The following is a 24,581-nucleotide window of genomic DNA, read 5'->3' on the forward strand; positions in this document are numbered from 1 at the left end:
CTCCGGGGGGGGGCGGGATTCCCTATTAACGGACGGAGAGAATCAGGATTTTCTTCTGGGATCAGATGTTTAGCTTGAGGGGAAGCCATCCTATCCACACAAGGCCAAGGTTAAAACAGCAGATCATATCATAATAAAGTCAGAACCCAATCTGCACATTTAAAGAGCAGTTTGTTGACCCAGGCAGGGATTCTTACCACCTTAGCAAGAAATGGAAGAAGAAAGTCTCCCACTCTATTTCAATTGCCACTGCGATGACCATTTATCTATGCAGTCTTAGAATAAATTCCATTACGTACATGGGAAAGAAAACGTTTGCAACAGAATAGTGGAATTATATATTTTTTTAAAATTATTATTATTATTATTTATTTTTTTAATGTTGATTAGTGATGGAGAATTAGAAATCACTGACTTATTTTTTTCCATCAACATCCCATGTTGCTGAATGACAAAACTTTGATAGACTTTACACATGGTCAAAATTACTATGTCCAACTCAGTTAGGCAGATCATTGTTCAGATAAAGTGTATTCCAGATACTTAAAGCAGCTTCTGGTTATAATCTTCTACCGTTTGAAAAACTGTACTGCACCTTGCTGAATCTGGGGAAGTTCTGCTATTAAAAGGGGTGTGCAAAAACAGATCCTCGATATATTGAAAATAATTTCATCAAAAAGGTTAAGTATGAAGTTCAATTCTTGATTTGTGTTGGGTTCTCCTATTATTAACAACAGACAGAGAAGACATGTTGGATAAAATCCAATAGAGAGAAAAGGAGTTATGTTTAGCATCCTGTAGTAGCTGTGAATGGGAAAGCGCGCAGAACAGAAAAGAGACGAGCATGCCGCAAAGCTTGAGTGCCTATAAGAGGAAATTTAAAATTTCACGCAGGTCAGCAAACTAGCTCATGTATATAAATTCACAAATAAATTCAGCATCATGTTCTGCACCAACATTGTCCCAAGAACAACAAAGCTTAATAACAATGATCATAATATAATTAACTCCATGCAGTATTTGACAAATGGAAACAACCACCAAAATATTAATTCGGCCAAGTTCCATATAATGAGACAGGACTGTCCAAGGCAAACTGGCTATAACTACTGAAAAGTAAAATAAAAGATCAAAAGAAAGATTTTAGAACATAGAACTACAACACAGTACAGGCCCATCAATTCACAATGTTGTGCTAACCTATAGAAAACCCACTCCATGGTCAATCTAACCCTACACAGCCCATACCCTCTATTTGTCTTGCATCCATGTGCCTATCTAAGGATCTTTTAAATGACATCCCTGCAGAGCATTCCAGCTATATGCCACTCTGTGCATAACAACAATCCTACCCCTGATATTTCCCCCAAGCTTTCCTCCGCTCAACTTAAATGGAGGTCCTCTGGTATAGGTCACTACCAAACCTGGGAAAAAAGGTGATGGCTATCTACTCTATCCCCTTCATAATCTTGTACTGTAGACATCTATCAAATCACCTCTCATCTTTCACTCCAAAGACGAAGAAAGCCCTAGCTTGCTCATCTTCCCTTTCATGGTATGTATCCCACAAGAGCCACAGTTCTAGTTGTCAAAAACAAGAGAAACAGCAAAACTCTACTTGAAAAAGTCGCTGTATATGGTAACATTAAAATAACAGAGAAAAAAATAGAAATTGAAGCAGCTGAGACAGATTCTCATGACTGGGAAAATACAAAAAAATGACAAAACTTATTAAGAGTGGCAAAAAAAACATACACCTAGAACAGCCATCAAAACTAGCAGTTTTTTGCTTCACATATTGGAAAAGAGATACTCCCAAGAATAATGCAGTATGTTAGTATACTGATATTAGTGGCACTGCATATTAAAATAAGAAAATGGTCTCAGTGACCATAACATGCCAGGGTTTTCCATGGAAACTTCTGTTGAATTGAGGATGGACATTCACCAAAATTGATGAAAACAACAATAATACAAAAAAAAGGAAATAAGGAGTGAATAGTTTCCAGGACAAAATGACTTCTATCCTAGGATTTTAAATGAACAGGTGAAAACATTGCACATCTCCAAACCATCTTATAAAGTTCCTTGACTTCCATAACCATTTGATTATGTTTGAAAATTGTGCATGCCACACTATTTGTTAAAAAAGACAAGATAGAGAAATTGGAGATTACATCTATTGTCAGGATCTAGCAAGGATGTACAAAGAGTACATCATGCTCAATCAATCTAATTTCACCATGGCAGTTTAACAATTAGCATAACGCTTTACAGCACGAGCTGAAAGATCAGGGTTCAATTTCCACCACTGTCTATGGGAGTTTGTTTGTTTTCCCTGTGAGCATGTGGCTTTCCTCCAGGTGCTCTGATTCCCTTCCACATTCCAAAAAGATGTATGAGACAGGGTTTGTAAATTGTCAGCAAACCACTTTAGTGCTGGAAGCGTAGTGACACTTGCGGGCTGCCCCCAGCACAGCCTTGGACTGTGTTGGCCGTTGACACATAACATATTGCACTGTATGTTTCAGTGTACTTGTGACAAATAAAACTAACCTTTTTGTTTTAACTTAATTAAAGACTGAAGGTTTGGATGGGATTAACAATGATTGTTATTAAACACAAATTATTGATCTGATTAGGAAATCATCTTACTGGTAAGAAAGAGATAAATCATAATAATGATGGGCAAAGCAAACCAGTAGGATTTAACTTGTGGAATTCCAAAAGATCTCTGATGGGACTACAACCTTGCACTTTGTAAATGAATTAAACAGTAAAAGAAAGCCACACATTTAACTTTGACAATTCTGAAGTTAATTGCTCCATATTAGCAGCAACAAAATTGACTACCAAGTCCTTTAAGTCCCGAATTCCCTTCCTAAACTATCAAGGGCTCTTCAAAATCTCCCCCTGTGCATAAACTTTTGATCAATTACCCCAACATTTCCTTTTGCTGATTCTTAACATTCCTGTGAACCACCTTGCTTTTTGAAAGCTGTAAAATTAGTCAGCTCCATCATGAGTAGTATCCAAGACATCTTCAAGGAGTGGTGCCTCAGAAAGGCAGCATCTATTACTGAGGACCCTCATCACCCAGGACGTGCCCTCTTCTCATTGTTACCATCAGCAAGGGAGCCTGAAGGCACACATTCAATGATTCAGGAACAGCTTCTTCCCCCCGCCATTTCCAAATGAACATTTAACCCATGAGCACTATCTCATTTTTTAAATTATTTTTGTTTCCACACTAGTATTTTTTATTTAACTGTTTAATAAACATATATACACACACAAACACACACTGTAATTCCTTTACTTATTTTGTATATTTATCATGTATTGTATTGTACTGCTGTGCTAAGTTAATAAATTTCAGGACATATGCTGGTGATACCAAACTTAATTCTGATTCAAGGACTAACATAATTGAACATAATGAATGTAGTTGTACAGTATGTACACAGTGCAGATTAGAGTATTAAATTATAATGTAATATTAATGGATTAAGTGAATAGGCAAAAGAATTCTTACAATGTAAGAACTGGGATCATTTGCTATAACATCTCAATATAAGAATTGAGATCAAGTATCCTCATCACTTAGAATACTTCTTAAAAATTAATTTAGCATCTTCATACATTGTTCATGAAAACCAGCAATGTACAGTTCAAAAGTAATGTACCTAATTGGAAGTGCTTACATAATGCTGACCCTTCTATACAGAAGACCAGGGTTTAGAAGTTGGAATCATGGTCACCGAGCCCTAGAAAGTAAATTAAAGCTCAATAGGATGGGGTGCACCTTGGAAAGATGAATTGGTATAGGAGGAAAATGCAGATTTAACAGAATGGATTAAAATACAAATTTAGAAGATTAAATATAAATAGAAGGCAATCAGAACAAATGGAACTTCAAGCTAGAAGTAACTAATGGAACGTCCCACACATCAGATGTTGGCCCTCAATTATTTACCATCTATATTAATGATGTGGCCGAGATGATAGAGTGCAAGGCATTCCAGTTTGTTAAATACAAGAAAAGAGATGGGAGGACATGTTGCAATGAGGATGTTTGGATACTTGCACAGGTAATTAAGTGAATAGACAAGTTAATGTGGGAAACTGTGAGGTTGTACACTTCTGACAAGAGAGATTGCAAATGAGTGGAATACAGAGTAATACAGCTGTCCTTATGTATGAATCACAAAAGATAACACACAGGTGCAGCAGCATCTAGTTTGTAAGGAAAATGGTATACCGGCCTTTTAGCAAGGGACCTGGAGTTTAACAATGGAGTATTGCTACAATTGTGCAAGATATTGGTGAGGCTGCAGCTACAAATTATGCATTATCTGTGTTCCCTGATTTAAGGAAGCTTTATTATCATTAAAGGCAGCCCAGAGGAGATTCATGTGGCTAATTCCTGGGGTGAGAAGGTTGTCCATTCATGAATGATAAAATAGTAAGACCTGCATTCAGAGTTTAGCTCAATGAAGAGTGGTCCTATTTGGAGACTATGAAGATTAAATGTAGAGATGTTTCCACTTGTGGTATAATCTAACATGAGGGGACAAATCTATGTAAGAAGCTATCAGATGAAATGGGTTCATTGGGAATCCTTCTCCCAGTGGGTAGTGAACCCCTGAAATTCTCCAACCCAAGAAGGCTGGGAGGCTAGATCATAGGAGGTAAATACATTTTTGAAAGGTCAGTAAGTTAAGGGCATTGTGATTCTGGTACAGAAGAAGATTTGAGAACTGAGATAGACCAGCCCTGACCTTCTTAATGGCAGGGTTGAGGGATCAGGTGGTCTACTCCTCCTCCTATTATCTTCTGTACTTGTGATTTGTTTGAAGGTGAACTGACAAGAGTTTAAAAGAAACTTCAAGATTTCCAGGACTGGATCCAAGAGCAATTGGTTTAAAGAAAAAGATGTGTAAAGATTTGCTTTTCATAAATAGTTAGAAAGTTAGCCTGGTAAAGGTCTGTCAGTTAATTCTGTTGCAGATTAAAAAAAATTACAGTACAATTTTTATAGAAATAAATGGATAATAACTCTTTTGACATGGTCATGCTGAACACATTTCAGGTTTCACAGCTATTTAAATTGTGGAAGAAGAATCATCTTATTTCGTTATCAGAGATTCCCAACCAGGAGCGCACAGACCCCTTGGTTAATGGTAGAGGTCTATGGCATGAAGAAGATTGGGAACCCCTGCCATTGACCATTAGACATAGGAGCAGAACCAAGCCATTCAGCCCATCAAGTCTGCACCGCCACTCCATCATGGCAGATTTACTAGCATGTGTGAAGGGTAGTAGAAATTTGAAGCATGTGGTAATGTAATTCATGGTAATTCATGTGACGTCGATTGTTTTAAATCTGAAATCAATAGATTTTATATCACCACTAAGACTGAGGGATATAGGATGGGGGACGGGTGCACACAGCTGGATAGCACATCCAACATAATTTTTCTAGATGGTGCTATGGGCTCAAAGGGTTAAATGACCTATTAGTCATCATAAACTCATGTCGTAAGAAAAGGTCACCTGGCTGAAACTCCATCTATCTGAATAGATGCTGCCTCAACTGATAAGCATTTCTGATATTTTCTAATTTTAGTTCAGATTTCCAAAGGCTTCAATATTTTTCTTTTGAATCAGTTCCAAATGATTTTGCAACACTGAGGTAAAAGTAAAGTACTGTTTCTTTTGCAGTTAAGGAAACAGTGGAGATCTTTATGTGTCAAGGAGGTTATTAAGCCCGTATTGTGTACTGGCAGCAAAACATTATATTCTCTTCCAGATAAATAGATTCTTGACTTGTAAATACATTTGCATCTTCCTGTATTTTAAGCAGCGAGAGAGAGGGAGCCATTTGAAAAGAACAAGTCTCACCAGGAGCGAGTTTTATTTGAGCCAGTAAAAAGAAGGGATGTGTAAGTGGATCAAACATTGTTGGAGTGGGCCAGTGGTAGAGTCGGGGGCTTTGGCTCCAAAGGTATCAGCAAGAACAGGCTTGGCAAATATGGTAGGAGTAAGTTTCTAGTAAGTTTTTTTTTCCCTCTTTCTTTGTCCATTAGTACATAGCTAGTGTGCTGAGAATGGATCCAGAGTTGCTGGTATGTTCTCTGTGTAAGATATGGGAACCCTGGAGACCTCCAGTGTCCCTGATAACTGCATCTGTATGAGGTGCATCGAGCTGCAGCTCCTTGGAGACTGTGTTAAGGAGCTGGAACTGTAGCTCGATGACCTTTGGCTCAACTGTTACAGGAGCTATAGGGAGGAAGTAACCCCTAAGTTATATAAGGAAGGTACCTGGGTGACTATTAGGAGAGTAAAGGGAATAGGCAATCAGTACAAAGAACCCCTATGGTTATTCCCTCAACAATAAGTATACCACCTTGGATGACGTTGGGGGTGGGGGGAGAGACGCAGTAACCGGGCCTCCCGTACTGAGGCTCTGGCTCAGAAGGGAAGGAGAAGGGAGAAGAGGAGGAGTGCAGCAGTGACAAGGAATTCCATTGTTGGAGCAGCAGACAGGATATACAGTGGTGTGAAAGAGACACCCAATTGGTATGTAGCCTCGCTAGTGCCAGGGTCAGGGGAGTCTTGGATAGGGTCAGGGGAGTCTTGGATTGGGTCCAAAGCATTCTAAGTGGAGAGGTTTAGCAGCCAGAAGTCATGGTACAGATTAGAACCTATGAGATAGGTAGAAAAAGGGTGAAGTCCTGAAGAGAGAATATCAGGAGTTAGGTAGAAAGCTGGAAAGTAGGACTTGCGGGGTAGTTCTCTGTATTGCAGCATGTGCCATGCACTACAGATGGTTAGAATAGGATGATTTGGCAGATGATTGCGAGGCTGAGGAATTGGTACAGGGGGCAGGGATTCAGATGTCTGGTTCATTTGTGGGGAGGGAAAGATTCTCACAGGATGAGGCTTTTCATTCTAGAACAAGTGCCCTCTTTTTTCAAAGAAAGCGGCTTCCCTTCCTCCACCATCAAAGCTGCCCTCAACTACATCCCTTCCATTTCACACATGTCTGTTCTTAACCTATCCCCCATCGCCCTACCAGGGATAGGATTCCTCTTGTCCTCACCTACCTCCATGTCCAGCACGTAATTCTCTGAAACTTCCACCACCTCCAACTGGATCCCACCACCAAACTCATCTTTCCCTCCCCCCCCATTTTCTGCTTTCCACAGGGATCACTCCCTATGCGACTCCCTTATCCATTCGTCCCTCGCCACTGATCTCCCTCCTGGCATTTATCCTTGCAAGCGGAACAAGTGTTACACCTGCCCCTACACCTCCTCCCTCACTACCATTCAGGGCCCCAAACAGTCCTTCCAAGTGAGGCGGCACTTCACCTGTCAGTCTGTTGGGGTCATTTACTGTGTTTGGTGCTCCCAGTGTGACCTCTTGTATATCAGTGAGACCCGACATAGATTGGGAGACCACTTTGCCCAGCACCTATGCTCCAGCTACCAGAACAATCATGATCTCCCAGTGGCCACCCATATTAATTCCACTTCCCACTCCCATTCTTATATGTCCATCCATGGCCTCCTCCACTGTTGTGATATGGCCACTCTTGGGTTGGAGGAACAACACCTTATATTTCATTTGCATAGCCTCCAACCTGATGGCATGAACACTGATCTCTCGAACTTCCAGTAATGCCCCCCCTCACCATTTCCCATCCACTTTTCCCCCTCCTTGCTCGTCCATCGCCTCCCTCTGGTGCTCCTCCCCACCCCCTCCCCTTTTCTCTTTCTTCAATAGCCTTCTGTCTCTTTCAGCAATCAACTTCCTAGCTCTTTGCTTCATCCCTCCCCATCCAAGTTTCACCTTTCGCCTGGTGTTTCTCTCTCCCCTCCCGCTACCTTTCAAATCTATCCCTCAGCTTTTCTCCAGTCCTGCCAAAGGGTTTCGGCCTGATACGTTGACTGTGCTTTTTTTTTTCCAATAGATGCTGCCTGACCTGCTGAGTTTCTCCATCATTTTTTTGTGTTTATAGGCCAGTTAGCCTGACTTCAGTGCTTGAGAAGATGTTGGAGTACATTATTAAAGATAAGGCATCAGGGGTATTTGGAGGCTTATGATAAAATAGGCCAAAGTCAGTATGGTTTCCTTAAGAGAAAAATCTTGCCTGACAAATCTGTTGGAATTCTTTGAGGAAATAGCAGGCAGGATAGGCAAAAGAGCAGCAGTGGATGTTGTGTACTTAGATTTTCAGAAGGCCTTTGACATGGTGCCACACATTAGGTTGTTTAACAAAATAAGAGCTAATGGTATTACAGGAAAGATCCTAGGATGGAAACAAGATTAGATGACTGGCAGGAGGCAAAGAATGAGAATAAAAGCAGAGTTTTCTGGTTGGCTATCTGTGACTAGAGGTATTCCACAGGGGTTGGTGTTGGGACCACTTCTTTTCACATTATATGTCAATGATTTGGATGATGGAATTCGTGGCTTTGTGGCCAAGTTTGCAGGTGATACACAGATATTGGAGGAGCATGTAGTTTTGAGGAAGGGTATAGATTGGGAAATGGGAAAAGCTGGAAATGAATATAGAGTAAGGAGGTGTATGGTCATGCACTTTGAAAGAAGAAATAAAGATGTAGACCATTTGCTAGATGAGGAGAAAATTTAAAAACAAATCAGAGGTGTAAAGGGACTTGGGGGTCCTTATGCAGGATTCTCTAAAGGTTAACTTGCAGCTTTAGTCGTTGATAAGGAAGGGAAATGCAATGTTAGCATTCATTTTGAGAGGACTAGAATTAAGAGCAAGGATGTCATGCTAAGGTTTCATAAGGCATTGGTCAGACCATACTTGGGAGTATAGTGAGCAGTTTTGGGCCCCTTATCTAAGAAAAGATGTGCTGGCCATTGGAGAGAGTCCAAAGGAAGTTTAGAAGAACAATTATGGAAATGAAAGGGTTATCATATGAGGAGTGTTTGATGACTCTGGGCCTTTACTCACTGGAGTTTAGAAGAATGGGGAGGGTGGGGGAAATCTCATTGAAACTTATTGAATATTGAAAGGTCTAGATAGAGTGATGTGGTTGTTTCCTATTGTGGGTGAGGCTAGGACCAGAGAGCTCAGCCTCGGGATAGAGGGATGTCTATTTAGAACAAGATGAGGAGCAATTCCTTTAGCCACAGTGTGGTGAATATGTAGAATTCATTGCCATAGATGGCCATGGAGGCCAAGTCAATTTAAAGTGGAGGTTGATAGGTTCTTCATTGGTCAGGATGTCAAACATTGTGGGGAGAATGCAGCAGTATGGAGTTGAGAGGGATAATAAATAACGATGGAATGGCGGAATAAACCTGATGGGCCGAATGGCCTGATTCTACTCCTATGTCTTATGGCCTCACAACCTTATTCCACATCTCTCATCTTTAATCTGGCCAAACACTCCAATTAGTAGGATGTAATACTCCGATATCAGTATTCCCATCTACAGTACTCCTCGAATTCAGTCCACTTAATGCCTTTAATTACAAGGCTGAACTCCCTTTCTAAATGCCTCTGAATTTTTTCCTCACAATGATCCCCAAACCTCTTCTATTTTCTCCTCAAAAATACAGAAAGAGGGGCTCAAGGGCAGGATACAAGGAAGAAGAAAGAGACACAAGGGAGGATACACAAGTGAGATTTGTAAGCAAGTTGGTTGGGCAGTAAAATGTGCTACTTTGAAACAGGGTGGGAAAATGTAACATCAAAGGGTGACGAATGAGTGATTGAGAAAAAGGTCACTCAAGAGTTCGGAGGACTAGGAGAGAAATCATTTCAGCTGTTTGCTAAATAGGATAAATGGTTGTATCATCTTCAGTTAAAATGATTGTATCCTTTCTAATGACATGTTCAGTCTAGTGGGTAGAGCAGAATGGGGCATGTAATGAACATGGGAGGATTGGAAGTTTAAGTTGCATCTATTTCTGTGCAAGGAGTCCAACTGGTATGGCAGAAGTTATAGCATTGATCAGAACATGGGAATATGACATTGTTACAATCACAGAAACATGGTTAAAGGAGCAGGGCAGGTGATTCAGCATTCAAGGAATGATACGGAGATAGTAAAAGAGGAAGCAGCATTGCAACATTGATCAAGAACATCACGACAACAAAGGAGGGCGGATGTCAGAGAGGCTCTTCAATTAAGACAATATGAGCAGAACTTAGAAATAAAAAATAAGTGACACTGAGGTTAATGAAATCCCCTACTACTATAACCCTACTGCTCTTGTACCCTCTGTAAATATGTTGGGAAATCACAGAGAGGGCATAAGTGAGTTTTGTGGCTGCCTGCAAGAAGCCAAACCTCAGAGTTGTATTCTGTATATGTACTTTGATAATAAATGTACTTCAATTCAAAATGGATATATTAGTAAGGAATTTCAATCTTCCAGTATTAACTGACATTGTCACAGTGTGAAATAGCTAGAGGGAGTAGATTATTTTGACAAGTACATCCAGGAGCGTATGTGGATAGTCCAACTGGAGAAAAGTCAGCACTGGGCATAGTCACACATGTATTGAAGTGTCATGGTCACTGTCATCCATAACCAAGACTCTAAGTTTCAAGGTAGTAGTGCAAAGGGATCAGGATGGTCCTGAAATTAAAATCTGCCTCAACTGAATTCAGGACCTTCATTTCACAAAATCTCACAAAAGTAGACTGGGAACAACTACTTATGAGCAAAATCACATCTGCCAAGTGGGAGTCTTTTAAAAGTGTAGTTGGCAATGAACTTCCACAACATGTGCTTGTAAAGCAGAAAGGTAAGGAAGACAAGTCCAGGACCTGTGGATTTCATGGGGTTTTTAAGGTTTGATTAAAAAAGCCCCAGGCAGATATAGTGTACTGAAAATTGATGCCATTTAGAAGTACAGAATTTCAGGGGTACATAATAGAAAAGGGGGCAAAAAGTGGCCACAACATATCACTGGCAGACAAGATGAAACAAATTTTGAAGTAATTTTTAAAAGTATATTAAGGGCAAGAGGGTACCCAGCGGAAAAGTAAGGCTTCTTAGAGAAATCTGAACTTCGAGCAAGAGGACATGGGTGAGATCTTAAATGAATACTTCCCATCTATGTTCCCATCTATGGGCCCCGAAATCCTAAGAAATTTTTACAGGGGCACTATTGCGAGCATCCCGACTGGCTACATCACTGCCAGGTATGGGAGCTGTAGCTCCCTTAGTCGCAGAATTCTGCAGAGTGTGGTGTGGACAGTCCATCACATCTGTAGTTGTGAACTTCCCATGATTCAGGATGTTTACAAAGACAAATGTGAAAAAAGGGCCTGAAGGATCACTGGGGACCTGAGTCACCCCAACCACGATCTATTCCAGCTGCTACAATCCGGGAAGCGGTACCGCAGCATAAAAGCCAGGACCAACAGGCTCCGGAACAGCTTCTTCCACCAAGCCATCAGACTGATAAACTCACGCTGATTTGAGTGTATTTCTAGGTTATATTGACTGTTTGATTTATCATAAATTATTATAAATTACTATGATTGCAGATTGCACATTTAGATAGAGATGTACCATAAAGATTTTTTCTCCTCGTATATGAAGGATGTAAGAAATAAAGTCAATTCAATACTATGGAGAAAGCCATTGTAATGGAACATTTCAGCAGGGTGAGTGGGTGGCACAAAAGGATATTTTAGATTTTTCATTAAAAAGACAGATGTATTCAATGTCTTAACAGGTTTAACAGTGGATAAATCTCCAGGGCCTGACAAAATTCATCAGCAGGTGCTACGGGAGGCAAGAGGGGAGGCTGTTGGAGTGCGGACGGAGGTTTTCTCTGGCCACAGGGAGAGCCATAGATGTGAGTTAGGTGATTACAAGCTAGTGAGGTTGTGTCCATGGTAGGGGGAACGTCTAGGCGAACGTCGACTCAGACCATGAGAGGCCTGCATCGGGCATTTTCATGCCTTACAAGGCGCAGATTGGAAGTCTGTGTGGGGCGCCACTCCTCGCACAGACTAGAGCAATGTGTGATTAAGTGCCTTGCACAAGGACACAAACAAGCTGCCACAGCTGAGGCTGGAACTAGTGACCTTCAAATCACTAGACGAACGCCTTAACCACTTGGCCACGTGCCCAACATGTGGGTAGGCAAGGTACTAAAATAAACTCTTAGAGACAAAATTTGCATTTGGAAAGAGAGTGATTATCAGGGATAGTCAACGTAAATCTATTGACAGGTTATTCTATCTTATTTGACTAAGTTTTTTTTGGAAGAAGTAACCTATATTCAGAAGGTTGCGTGATTGATGTACTAAGATCTTAGACTTGATCCCACATAGAAGACTGGTTTGAAAGATTTAGAGCCCATGGAATGTAAAGCAAACAGGCAAAATGGATCCAAATTTAGCTTGTTGATAGAGAGAGGATGGTGGTGAAGCTTTGCTTTTGTGTTTGGGAACCAGATGTACACCATAAGGACCTATATTTGTCACATAGCTCAGCAATTGGGATTTAATACATGATTGCTAAATTCTGAAGATGTCATGAAAATTAATGGTGCTGTTAATAAGGAAGATGATCTTTGGTTACAGAATAATATTTATCAGATTGTACCTTAGGTAGAGTAATGTCAGATAGAATTTCATCCTGATCAGTCTGATGTAATGCACTTTGGGAGGCCTAATAAGGGACATTCACTGTTAATGTTAGGCTACTGAGGGGCAATGAGGAATAGAGGGGCTTTGGTGTATATAGATCTCTACAACTGGCAAACTTGATAGGTAACAAAGACATACTATTATATCAGTCCTGAGATGTACACAGAATTTGACTTCCATAAGCCACAGCACAAAATACAAGAACATGGAGGTCAAGATGCTCTAGGCACAACTTTGAAAAATTTGGATAGGCTATGGCAGGATTGCTGTCTATGTTTCTGGTCATCCCACTATAAGGGTGTGACTACACTTGACAAAATGCATCAGAGATTTACCAGGAAGTTGCCTGGAATCAAACATTTCAGTAATGATAAAATACAGGATAAGCTGGATATGTTTTCTTGGGAGTGAAGGAGGCTGATTCATAGACCTGGCAGAGGCATAAAATTTATGAGAAGCATAGATAGGGTGGATGGTGAACAACTTCACTCCATAGTGCAGACATCTAAAACATAGGTTCTAGGTGAGGTGTAAGGCAATTAGAGATGATTGTAGTGAAGGGCCTCTTCAACCAGCTGTCTGAACATTTTGCCTGAGGCAACTACTGCCACAACATTTAAAGATATTTGGATCATCATCTGCATGGACTTAGTGCTGGTAAATTGGATCAACACAAATGCTCAACATAGACATAGCTGGCACAAAGGGCTGTTTCTGTGCTCCGTAACTCTGACTCCACAAACTTATCCAGTGGGAGGCAAAAAGCAGAGCTAGTTGCTGAGGATTCACATTTTCAAGAGCTGTCAGCCAATTTGTAAGAGAGTTATATGTTGGCTCGAAAGTTCAGATATATCATTTATTATTTCCTATAAGAACGTTAAAGCAGTTGGATTTTTTTTTTAAAAGCTTCATTGTTAACCTTTATTTAAACAGATTGTGGTTTTGGCTCAGTAGCACTACTATATTATGTTTTCCAGGAAAATCACACTGCATTCCTCCAATTCACACTTCATGCAACTGTCATCCCTTGTGCCTTAACCTCTGAACCCCAGGATCTACAATTCCATCTCTTTAGGTTGCCCTTAAAACCAATGATTTTTTAAACGTTTTTAGTTATTCCTTCGAGAAATAGTAGATTTTTAAATGTAATTTCTCACAGAACTCATTAAAGATATTCCATTGTTGATAGATGGTTACTTAAGGTTCAAGCCATCATCAGTGCAGACAACTCAAGACACTCTCACCGTTGGCATGCACCACACACATTGTAATAAGCAATTTTTCCAAATATAATTCTGCTGGCTTTCATCAATTTAAATGCTCAACTTAAACGCAAAACAAATTCACAATCATCCATCTCTTCAGGGTGCTGGGAAAGACAGTTCTATTCAAAACTAAAATCCTCCTGTAAAGAAGGATTGCCACAATAGAAATATTGCAGGTTTGATATTAACACCGATCTGGATTACAGCATTGCATTTATGCTGGATTTGATTAGAAATATTGGCTAGTAATTTTTTTAAAAGAAAAACAATTTGGAACAAAAGATGGAAAAGTGCCTGATAATGAATAAATCATGATAACTAACTTGAACAAATTTATTAACAATGGTAGTATAGTACAGCAACACAATGTCATTATTGTGGCAATACTTACTTTTCTCTACAAAGAATTGGGTATTCCTTGACAAAAGAAAGTGGAACACACTCACATGCACACTGGACTGGAAATTCAAGTGAACATACCTGCCATATCTTATCAGGCCCAAAGTCATATGATGATGAACGCTGAAATAAGTATACCATTAGAAATGTTGCAATATTGTATTCAATTTCTATTCATTGATGGAAGTAGGGGAGGGGGTTTAAATATTTTAGTTCTAAATATTTAAGTTTAAATTTTAAAGCTTACAGTTCTAACCATCCAGAGGCTCAATCTCTGAGTTTCAATATGGAATAAAGTAAAAAGCAAAAACTATACATTTCAAAGAAATCAATTACCTCCCACATGAAACTACATTATCAAAGTCACTGTTATTAACTTATTCAAAGTAAAAAAATGTCCTTTAATGAAAAGTCATAAGAATACAAGAGAGGATATGCAAAAGAAAAATGAAAACAGAAAAAAAAACATTGAAAGAAAGTTCAGACTGAAAATAAGAAATGATTAGGGGGTCTGGGGATAATAAGTTCAACATTCAAGGAGGAGGCAGATACAAAACTAACTTTCAGAAATAGTTGTCAAAGGATGTGACAAAAAGAATTCAGAAAATTAAACTAACCAACTCTCTGCTGAAGAAAGATGAAGAATGTGCAAATCAGTCAAATACATAAAATCTGGATGCTCCAAAATGAAACAAAGATATAAGGCAGCATTCCTTGCACAGAGCAGATCAGAACACCAACTGAATGTGGAGGAACAGATTTAGTTCAATGAGAAGAAAGTCAGCCAAGAAAAAGCTGAAAGGGAAAGCAAGTACTTTCAGGCATTCAGGCTGCTCGTACTGCTAGCTTGATCAACAAAATGTTCATGTACAAACAGGATGGCAATTAAGGACAAAAAAAATGGCAAAATAGATTTTTGTGGATTATTGAATTACTTCCAAATAATCAAGAATTTGATCGAGCATCAAGATTTGTGTAGGACGCTTGCATTATTTAGTGGTGACAGCCTACAATATTATCTTAAATTATGAAACGAAGGTTGATTATGGATAGCAGTTTCAAATGATCTGAGCATTTGGTTGCACAATCAGGACTGCAAGACTCTTAAATTTGTAGATCATTTTCAAATTCAAGTGCTAGAGAACAAGAGAAAGGAAAGAAAGTCATATTGTTCAAGCTGACTTTTCGGCACGCTACATCAGTTAAATGCTTGCACCAAAACAAGGCGCTGAAGGGGGCACCGACAGTCATCTCATTGTAACTTTTGATCCATCTAATAAAAACTTCCATGTCAGCTGTCTGTCCACTAAAAATACCAGGACAGTTACTTGGGTACAAAAATTGGTGCCTTCTACCAGTAGGCAGTGTCTTGAATGGGAGTTTCAGATGTGAAACTGCCTTATCACCTGTCCTCAGAACACTCTGCTGGGGAGCACACATATAAAAAGAAATGTCCAGGTGCAACAGTTTCTCATTCCCTGGGAAGAAATGTATAGAAATGCAAGACCAGTTTGCACCCCAGTGTGACATTCAGCCAATTTCATATTATTCCAGAAATTTTGAGTTGCAGATCTCCACCATGGACAGTTCCCAAGCCTGGATGAGAAAAAGAGGGTCGAACTGGGCTAGCAACCCCATCCCATAAACATCCAGAGCTACAGAAAGGCCAACAGAAGCTCCAAAGACCTCATCCTTGGGGGAGGAAGGATCTTTGCCTTGAAGACTTATGAAATCATGTGGTGAGAGTCAAAACAATGAGGTTGATCAGCCTTTGGTCCAGGCAGAGGACTCTGGCACGCTGCTGTGGGCAGCCTATGACCCAGTAGGGATAAAAGGCTTAAGAAGAAGAAGAGTTTCAGAAGGGCACCCACACTTACTTCAAAAAAATGAAGCCACTCCATCAGCTTAAGTTCAAGCTAGCACAAAGTGGCTTCAATGCAACAAATAAATAATAAAAAACAATGATTACTGGTCTTAAGAGTCTGCAGTGCTTTATCAGTAACCAAGTGCAGCCATTGTTATTACAGCTCTTACATTGTATCAAGCTATTATGGCTCAGGGTGTTAGAGTTCAGAGTTCAATTCTGACATCATCTGTAAGGAGTCTGTACATCCTCCCTGTGGAAGACGTGGGTTTTCTCCAAGCGCTCAGTTTCCTCCCACAGTCCAAAGACGTACCAGTTAGTAGGTTAATTGGTCATTGAAAATTGTCCCGTGATTAAAATGGGGATTGCTGGGTGGTATGGGTTGAAGGGCCTATTCTGTGCTGTATCTTAATAAATAAATAAATTGCACAAGAGAGTTCTGCATTTGGACATAGATTAATCAATCTGATCACAACCAGTGTTGTTCCTTGTGGTTGTATGTAGCTGATGCTTTTAACACTTGTGAAAATAACATCAGTTGTGGAGACATCAGTAAATAAAATCTGTATATGTGAAAGGTACCAGAGGTAAGTTTAGCTTACATAACCAATATCAAAATGAACGAAAGCAGCATATTTTCAGCACCTAAAGCTATAACACTGAAAGCTTTCAAAGGAGCAACGAATGTGCTATATTCAGGTTAGGAATAGAAAATATAGCACAAGTGGGCCCTGGATAAGTACTCATGTCTCATTTTGCTTGATATGAGTGAGGACTCTGGGCTTTACTTACCTGAAAAAAGAGTTGGGGCCAGCAGAGTCTGCAAGAATGTTAAAGGAAGTAATAGAAAATCCAATACAAAACTTCTTTGGGAACAGACTTCCCATGACACCATGGGTGACAATTGTCTTCTTGTTCAGGGGATACAGAAGTTATCAGCAATATTGGCACCTGATGTCCACCCCGACTTGTCCAAGCACTCAGGAAGTAGTCAAGAAGCAATGGTAATGAGTTTAGAGTCATATAAAGGACGGGCTGGCAAATGAAGACAGATTCTCTGCCTGAGAGAGGACTTTAATGATCCAGGAGGATCTGACATTCCAGTGGTTTCAGGATTACTTTTACAGAAATTTGATTTGCATTGCTGAATTAATTTCATTATTTCAATGTGAATTTCTCAGCTGCCATGATAGGATTTGAATTCATACAGATGACTGCAAATCCAATAGCTTAACAATTATACTACTGTAACTTCCAGGGCAATAGAATGAGATTTAAGGTGTATTATAGTGAGCCAGGATTCAGAACATTATAAAGCAAGACCTCACTATCTTTATTTACATATTCTGGGAAATAAGCAAGCAGAGATCCTTTTACAGAAGTGATTGCTGACACTGGGGCAAGCAAATCCAGCAAGTTTCCAGAAAACACTTATTAATCACTCTAATGGAATTTTCTTTCAATTCTTTTTGCGTCTGGGTCTGTTCAGTATTTGATGAATGAATTTGTTTTTGATAATTTATACTTCTTTTCTATTATTTTGTAAAAAAAAGTTGTTTCATGTTCAGTCATGATTCCAAGTTAAATACTTTGCTAATTCAAAGTAAGTAGCATCACAGCAATCAACTCATGATTAATTCAGTTGATAATGACAATAATTAGGCCAAATGAGTGATATAACTGAAAGACTAAACAAGTATATCTTCTGGGAATACTGTATATATTCGTGTTAAAAAAAAACTGCAGTGAAACCTACAAGAAGGCAGTAAATGATGTTTCAAAAACTTGAAACTTTAAGTTCTGAAGCATAAACCAACAGGCTATGCATCTGTGAATTAAAAGGCTCCTCGGGTTTGTGGAAAATAAACTTCAATGAACCAAAAAAAAGAATTGCCAACCTGCCAATTAGTTCCTAAAAATGTGCACATATTGATAACCATAAATTAAATATCTGACAGAATCCCAAATTGAAACTAACATTTTAAACAGTAGGTTATATAGAACAGGGACATATTTCCACCGCCATCCCCCCCCCCCCCGACCAGTTATATTGCGAAGTTTCATGGATATTAATATGCCTTGCATCCGATGAAAGGATTGTCAGTGCATTTGCCTTCTACATCATTTCAGCCTGAGCTTCATCATTTTTTATGTTCTGACACATCAAGTATTTGTATTATTAGGCTCTATTTCTTATTGCATACAATTCACCTTTGATGGGTTTTAATGATGTCAAAATAATTATTTTTAGAGATAAGTTAAGAAATTAATATTTTAAATTCCCAGTTTTCCCATTTAGTAAATAGAGAATATCTCAATAATAATGCAATTCAACTGTTAGGAAGAGAACAAACAGCTAAATTATCAGAATAGCAAACATTGCCTGAACCCTTTGGAAAATATCCACATTGCTTACTTGTAAGCTTTATTATGTAATATGTCAATTTGTCTTTAAAAGCAAAATATTAATTTCATAATTGGTTTTAAGAATGCAAGGATCTTGGTAGGACTGATATCCAAGTTTTAAATTACTTAAAGCATCACAGAACAGTAGCTTGTTAGGTATCCAAATAGCCTTACCTTCATTTCAATTACAGTTTGTAGAGCCTTTGTCTTTGCGGACTCTGGCTGAAGTGGGGCTCTCCTGTGTAGTTCCTGTGGAGGTACACGATAAAAGGAAACTTGTCGGCTCATTATTCCATTACATAAAGTGGAGCACACTTTACACACTCTACCAATGTAAACCAGTGAAAATGGCCTAAACTCCACAGGTCCAGCCCTTGTTAACCTGCTCAGTACACTATAGTTTCTAGCTTATGTTACGTTCATTGCCATCAGCGCATGTGCTAGTCAACTTTCATCAATAATTAATATCATCTGTGACAATGACAACAAACAAATGCTCAGTCCATTTAATCTAACACCTATTCTCCCTTGTCAAACTTCAATGCATTCGTAACAGATAAACATGCCAATGTTTCCACTGCAGATCTAGAATGATTTACCTATATTAATCTCAGAAAAATAACTAGCGTTGGCAAAAATCTTGCAATTTAAAATCATTTGGGTAATATCAAATCAGCACACTCACAAATTATTGGCATTAAGATTAACTAGTTATTCAATATGTAATATCTAGTAATCAGAAATGTTTCCATTTAGTATTTTAAACAGGAAAAAGAATAAAGCAGAATTAAAAACATAATTTCTTCTAATGTACTCTTTCTGTTGATATTCCTGAGCTAAAACCTGTTCAAACGTGTATATGCTGGCAATATATACTTGTGCAATTGTAAATGGTATGATTACAGCTTTACAATTTTATTTATTATGTTGATCACTAAAGTTCAGAAGCTTAAAAGCAGTTTTCAAAGTGGATGTGACAGTATATACCAACCTTTTACTTTGTCTCACATTACAACACTTTTGACAGCATTAATTTTCTTTAAATCATCCCTCTCATGTAACCACCACCTGTCCTTCAACTGGCAACTGCACAGGTACATTTAATGGGAAGCTGGTTTTGCACATCAAGGGGAATGGAATAGAATTGGATGAAATAGATTGAAAGGAGACTTATATATATATTAACATAGCCAATTTTGATCACAAGGAGACTCTGATGCATATTTTATATGGTTCTGTAACTAAAAGCTATTTTTAATAAAACTTAACTAATCATATATATTTTTATTCAAAGAAATATAGTAACAAAGTGAGTTTTCTGAACTTTCAGGCATTGCACTATGATACCTGTAATTAGTGGATTCTGGTTAATTGGGACACCTCGGGACCAGTATATTTTGGCCCAATTAAGTGGCTGCCCCCAATTAACCAAAGTTTAATGGAAATAGTTAAAAGGTATAAAAAAAGTCCACTAGCATTTAACTGGGTAACAAATTACATACTTAAGTGAAATACAGTATAAATCAGAACATAAACGTAGTACCAATGCTACTATAGTACTATAAAACTGTGCATTGGTTTCTAATAGTTATCGACTGAGGAATTCATCCAGTGTACACTGTTGTGTATGATGTGTCTAGGGAGGGGTAGCATCTCTGGAGAAGGGGCTTTTCATGTCCATTCTAGGGTAGCTCACTCAATTTTGGTCCCCACCAGGCACTCAGTCCTCACCTGTGGCTCCAAATAGATGTTCACATGTGACAGCGGCCACACCCCAATGCACTATTTCAACAAGCGTGCTAAATCAGGTGAGGGTAGCTGGTGGGCTTAAACCCGGTGAAAGAGGGACATGCTTGTCCTAGCATGCGATGCTACTTCCAGCAGACTGAGTGGATGAGGTCAACAGTGAGATCCAACGGCCAAGAAGCGGGTTTTTCAACGCTTTGTGGAGAGCGAAGGACATGATACACTACAGCAAAAGTCATGGTTATCTACTGCAACCAAGGAAGACTCCAGTTCATGATGACTACTTGTACCACTGGACCCAGATTTCCGAGGTCAAGAGAGTGGGGCTGGCCCAGTGTAACGGCTTTCCCCCTTAAAAACCCTCCCGCACAGATTTCACCATCATCGTTGGATACGAAGGACAATGAACATGCTGCCATGTTCTTTTGATTGACTAAGTGAAGAAAATTAGCGCAGACACCTAATGCAGATAATGGACTGCCTTCATACAATGCTTTTGATGATTGCATCATCTAAATCTTCATTTTCATTGTAACATTTAAGATTATTGTTGATACCTTCAAATTCTTTGTTGTTCCTAACATTTCCTTTTCTCTCCTGGCTGTTTCTGGCATCTCCAAGCCTTAGTGCTTGAAACCACAATGAGCAAAACAACTCAAAATTGCCTTACTGCTTATTTTGCACCAACTATCAGTGACAAAAATCACAGCTTTTTGAATACAAGCAAATGCTATTTAAAAACTGTTTGCTTTGAGCATGGTGTTGTGTCTAACAGCTACAGAAGTTCACACAACTGACGTCAGTTAGAAACTGTTTGGCAACAATCTCCTGCCCCAATTAAGTGGCTTAATGTCCCACATAAACGAAGGGAATTCTGGTTATTTTTTCCCAATAATTTTAAGAGTTGTTCCAAATAAGTCACTGCCCTAACTAACTGATGGACTAACTAACTGGAATCCAATGTATTTAAAAAATTATCACCCATAATTTTAATAGTTTTTAATAATTCATACATTCAAGTGAAAGCACATTGCAATTTTAAAATGTTCACATTATTCAGCAATTATTTTGCTAGCTTAAATTAAAAAGACAGAAGATCTAGATGAGTTTATTGTCCTCAAAGTGTCATACCAATATTAGCTCAGCTAATTCAAATTCAGACAAATACATCCAGCTAAAAAACTGCTCAAGTTCAGTTCTTGTTACAGTATTGGCAATAGCACACTTTACCTGGAAAACTTGGCACGGACTTGCAATGTCATTTGTTCTTGAATGTTCCATGGAGTGAGATCATCACAAAACTACACAGTAGTATGACTACCTCTTTCACTGAAGGAGCACAAAGCAGTTATCAAATTTTCCCGACTGGGAAATGTTGATGGATTTTCCAAGTAGAATTAAAACAGTAAAGCCAGCGGCAACGCTTGAGAAGCTGTTCTATCTCTGCAAAGCTGCTTTTCTAATAAAACTGGTTAAAAAATGACAATGACTCATGGCTATACTTCACTGATTTAGGAACAATAATTTAGCCTGCAGTTTTCATATGGTTTGCTATCTAAATTTGCAAAACGAAATTCCTGAACTGCAAACAAAAGCAGAACTTTCAAAGAACAATGGGCCAATAAGCATCTGTGGAGACCAATACATAGGGCCAAGGCCCTGCATCAGGAGAGAGGAGGAAGAGAAATGATTGCCAGTAGAAGACTGGTGGATGATAGATGAAACCAGATGGGAAAGGCATGATGAGCAGAAATAACCAGGTAGGGAGGAAGGGGATATGATAGGGGAACAATGGGAGAAGAAAACTGGGTGGACAGCTGAGCATGTATGGGAGGAGAAAACATAGAAACATAGAAAATAGGTGCAGGAGTAGGCCATTCGGCCCTTCAAGCCTGCACCACCATTCAGTATGATCATGGCTGATCATCCAACTCAGAACCCTGTACCTGCCTTCTCTCCATACCCCCTGATCCCTTTAGCCACAAGGGCCATATCTAACTCCCTCTTAAATATAACCAATGAACTGGCCTCAACTGTTTCCTGTGGCAGAGAATTCCACAGATTCACCACTCTCTGTGTTAAGAAGTTTTTCCTCATCTTGGTCCTAAAAGGCTTCCCCTTTATCCTCAAACTGTGACCCCTCGTTCTGGACTTCCCCAACATCGGGAACAATCTTCCTGCATCTAGCCTGTCTAATCCCTTTAGAATTTTATACGTTTCAATAAGATCCCCCCTCAATCTTCTAAGTTCCAACGAGTATAAACCTAGCCAATCCAGTCTTTCATCATATGGAAGTCCTGCCATCCCAGGAATCAATCTGGTGAACCTTCTTTGTACTCCCTCTATGGCAAGAACGTCTTTCCTCAGATTAGGGGACCAAAACTGCACACAATACTCCAGGTGTGGTTTCACCAAGGCCTTGTACAACTGCAGTAGTACCTCCCTGCTCCTGTACTCGAGTCCTCTCGCTATGAAAGCCAGCATACCATTCGTCTTTCTCACCGCCTGCTGTACCTGCATGCCCCTTTCAATGAGTGGGGTATAATGACAGCCAGGTCTCGTTGCACCTCCCCTTTTCCTAATCAGCCACCATTCAGATAATAATCTGTTTTCCTGTTCTTGTCACCAAAGTGGATAACCTCACATTCATCCACATTAAATTGCATCTGCCATGAATTTGCCCACTCACCCAACCTATCCAAGTCACCCTGCATCCTCTTAGCATCCTCCTCACAGCTAACACTGCCGCCCAGCTTCGTGTCATCCGCAAACTTGGAGATGCTGCATTTAATTCCCTCGTCTAAGTCATTAATATATATTGTAAGCAACTGGGGTCCCAGCACTGAACCTTGCGGTACCCCACTAGTCACTGCCTGCCATCCTGAAAAGGTCCCATTTATTCCTACTCTTTGCTTCCTGTCTGCCAACCAATCCTCTATCCACATCAATACCATACCCCCCAATACCGTGTGCTTTAAGTTTGCACACTAATCTCCTGTGTGGGACCTTGTCAAAAGCCTTTTGAAAATCCAAATATACCACATCCACTGGTTCTCCCCTATCCACTCTACTAGTCACATCCTCAAAAGATTCTATGAGATGTGGGCTTGATAAGACCATAAGATATAGGAGCAGAAGTAGGCCATTCCGCCCATCGAGTCCGCTCTGCCATTCAATCATGGACTGATCCGATTCTTCCAGTCATCTCCACTCCCCTGTCTTCTTCTCATACCCTTTAATGTCCTGGCTAATCAAGAACCTACCTATCTCTGCCTTTAATACACCCAATGACTTGGCCTCCACAGCTGCTCGTGGCAACAAATTCCACAGATTTACCAACCTCTGACAAAAGTAATTTCTCCACATCTCAGTTCTAAATGGACGTCCTTCAATCCTGAAGTTGTGCCCTCTTCTACTAGAATCCCCTACCATGGGAAATAACTTTGCCATATCTAGTTTGTTCAGGTCTTTTAACATTCGGAATGCTTTTATAAGATCCCCCCTCATTCTCCTGAACTCCAGGGAATACAGCCCAAGAGCTGCCAGACGTTCCTCATACAGTAACCCTTTCATTCCTGGAATTATTCTTGTGAATCTTCTCTGAAATCTTTCCAATGTCCAGTATATCCCTTCTAAAATAAGGAACTCAAAACTGCAACACAATACTCCAAGTGTGAGCTCACAAGTGCCTATAGAGCCTCAACATCACATCCCTGCTCTTATATTCTATTCCATTGAGTTGTGAGCTAACAGTGGAAGAGGTGCAGTTGAACATTCATCTCATCTGGAACAGCTTCTGAAATGTCCTCTTTCTTCTGGGAACATTACTTCCCCTTTGCCTGAGCAAGCATATCCCTAATGCCTACTCTCAGTCCCCTACCCCTCACCAGACAGAACAGAAATAGGAATTCCCTTGGTTCTCACCTTTCACCACCCTCCCTCAGCATCCACATTCAACACATCACTCGCTACTGCTTTTGCCAACTCCACCACCAGCATTTTCCCTTCTCCCCGCTCTCTTCCTGCAGAGACCATTCCCTTTGTGGCTCCTTCATCCATTCATCATCTCCCCATTCTCTGGCACTTCCACCTGCAACAGGGGTAGATGTAAGACCTGTCCCGTAACTTCCTCCCTCACCACCATCCAGCCACCTAAACAGCCCTTCCAAGTGAGGTAGAGGTTCACGTGTACCTCTCCCAACCTCATCACCTGCACAGTGCTCAAAATGGAGAAGACAAGTT

At 39.8% G+C, this 24,581-nt stretch overlaps 1 protein-coding gene across 2 annotated transcripts in view; it reads right to left on the reverse strand.

Moving 5' to 3' along the window:
- The window catches only part of LOC140210846 (ERC protein 2), an 880,422-nt gene that overhangs the window by 670,104 nt on the left and 185,737 nt on the right, over nucleotides 1-24,581 (reverse strand). The window contains exon 6 of one of the 2 annotated variants that reach the window (XM_072280108.1): nucleotides 18,768-18,842. The exons of the other annotated variant lie outside the window; for it this stretch is intronic. Within the exon in view, the coding sequence (XP_072136209.1) occupies nucleotides 18,768-18,842 (75 nt within the window). The remainder of the gene's footprint in view (nucleotides 1-18,767; nucleotides 18,843-24,581) is intronic. 2 annotated transcript variants of the gene reach the window in all.

This window comes from Mobula birostris, chromosome 16 (assembly GCF_030028105.1).
Source record: "Mobula birostris isolate sMobBir1 chromosome 16, sMobBir1.hap1, whole genome shotgun sequence".
Lineage (NCBI taxonomy): Eukaryota > Metazoa > Chordata > Chondrichthyes > Myliobatiformes > Myliobatidae > Mobula > Mobula birostris.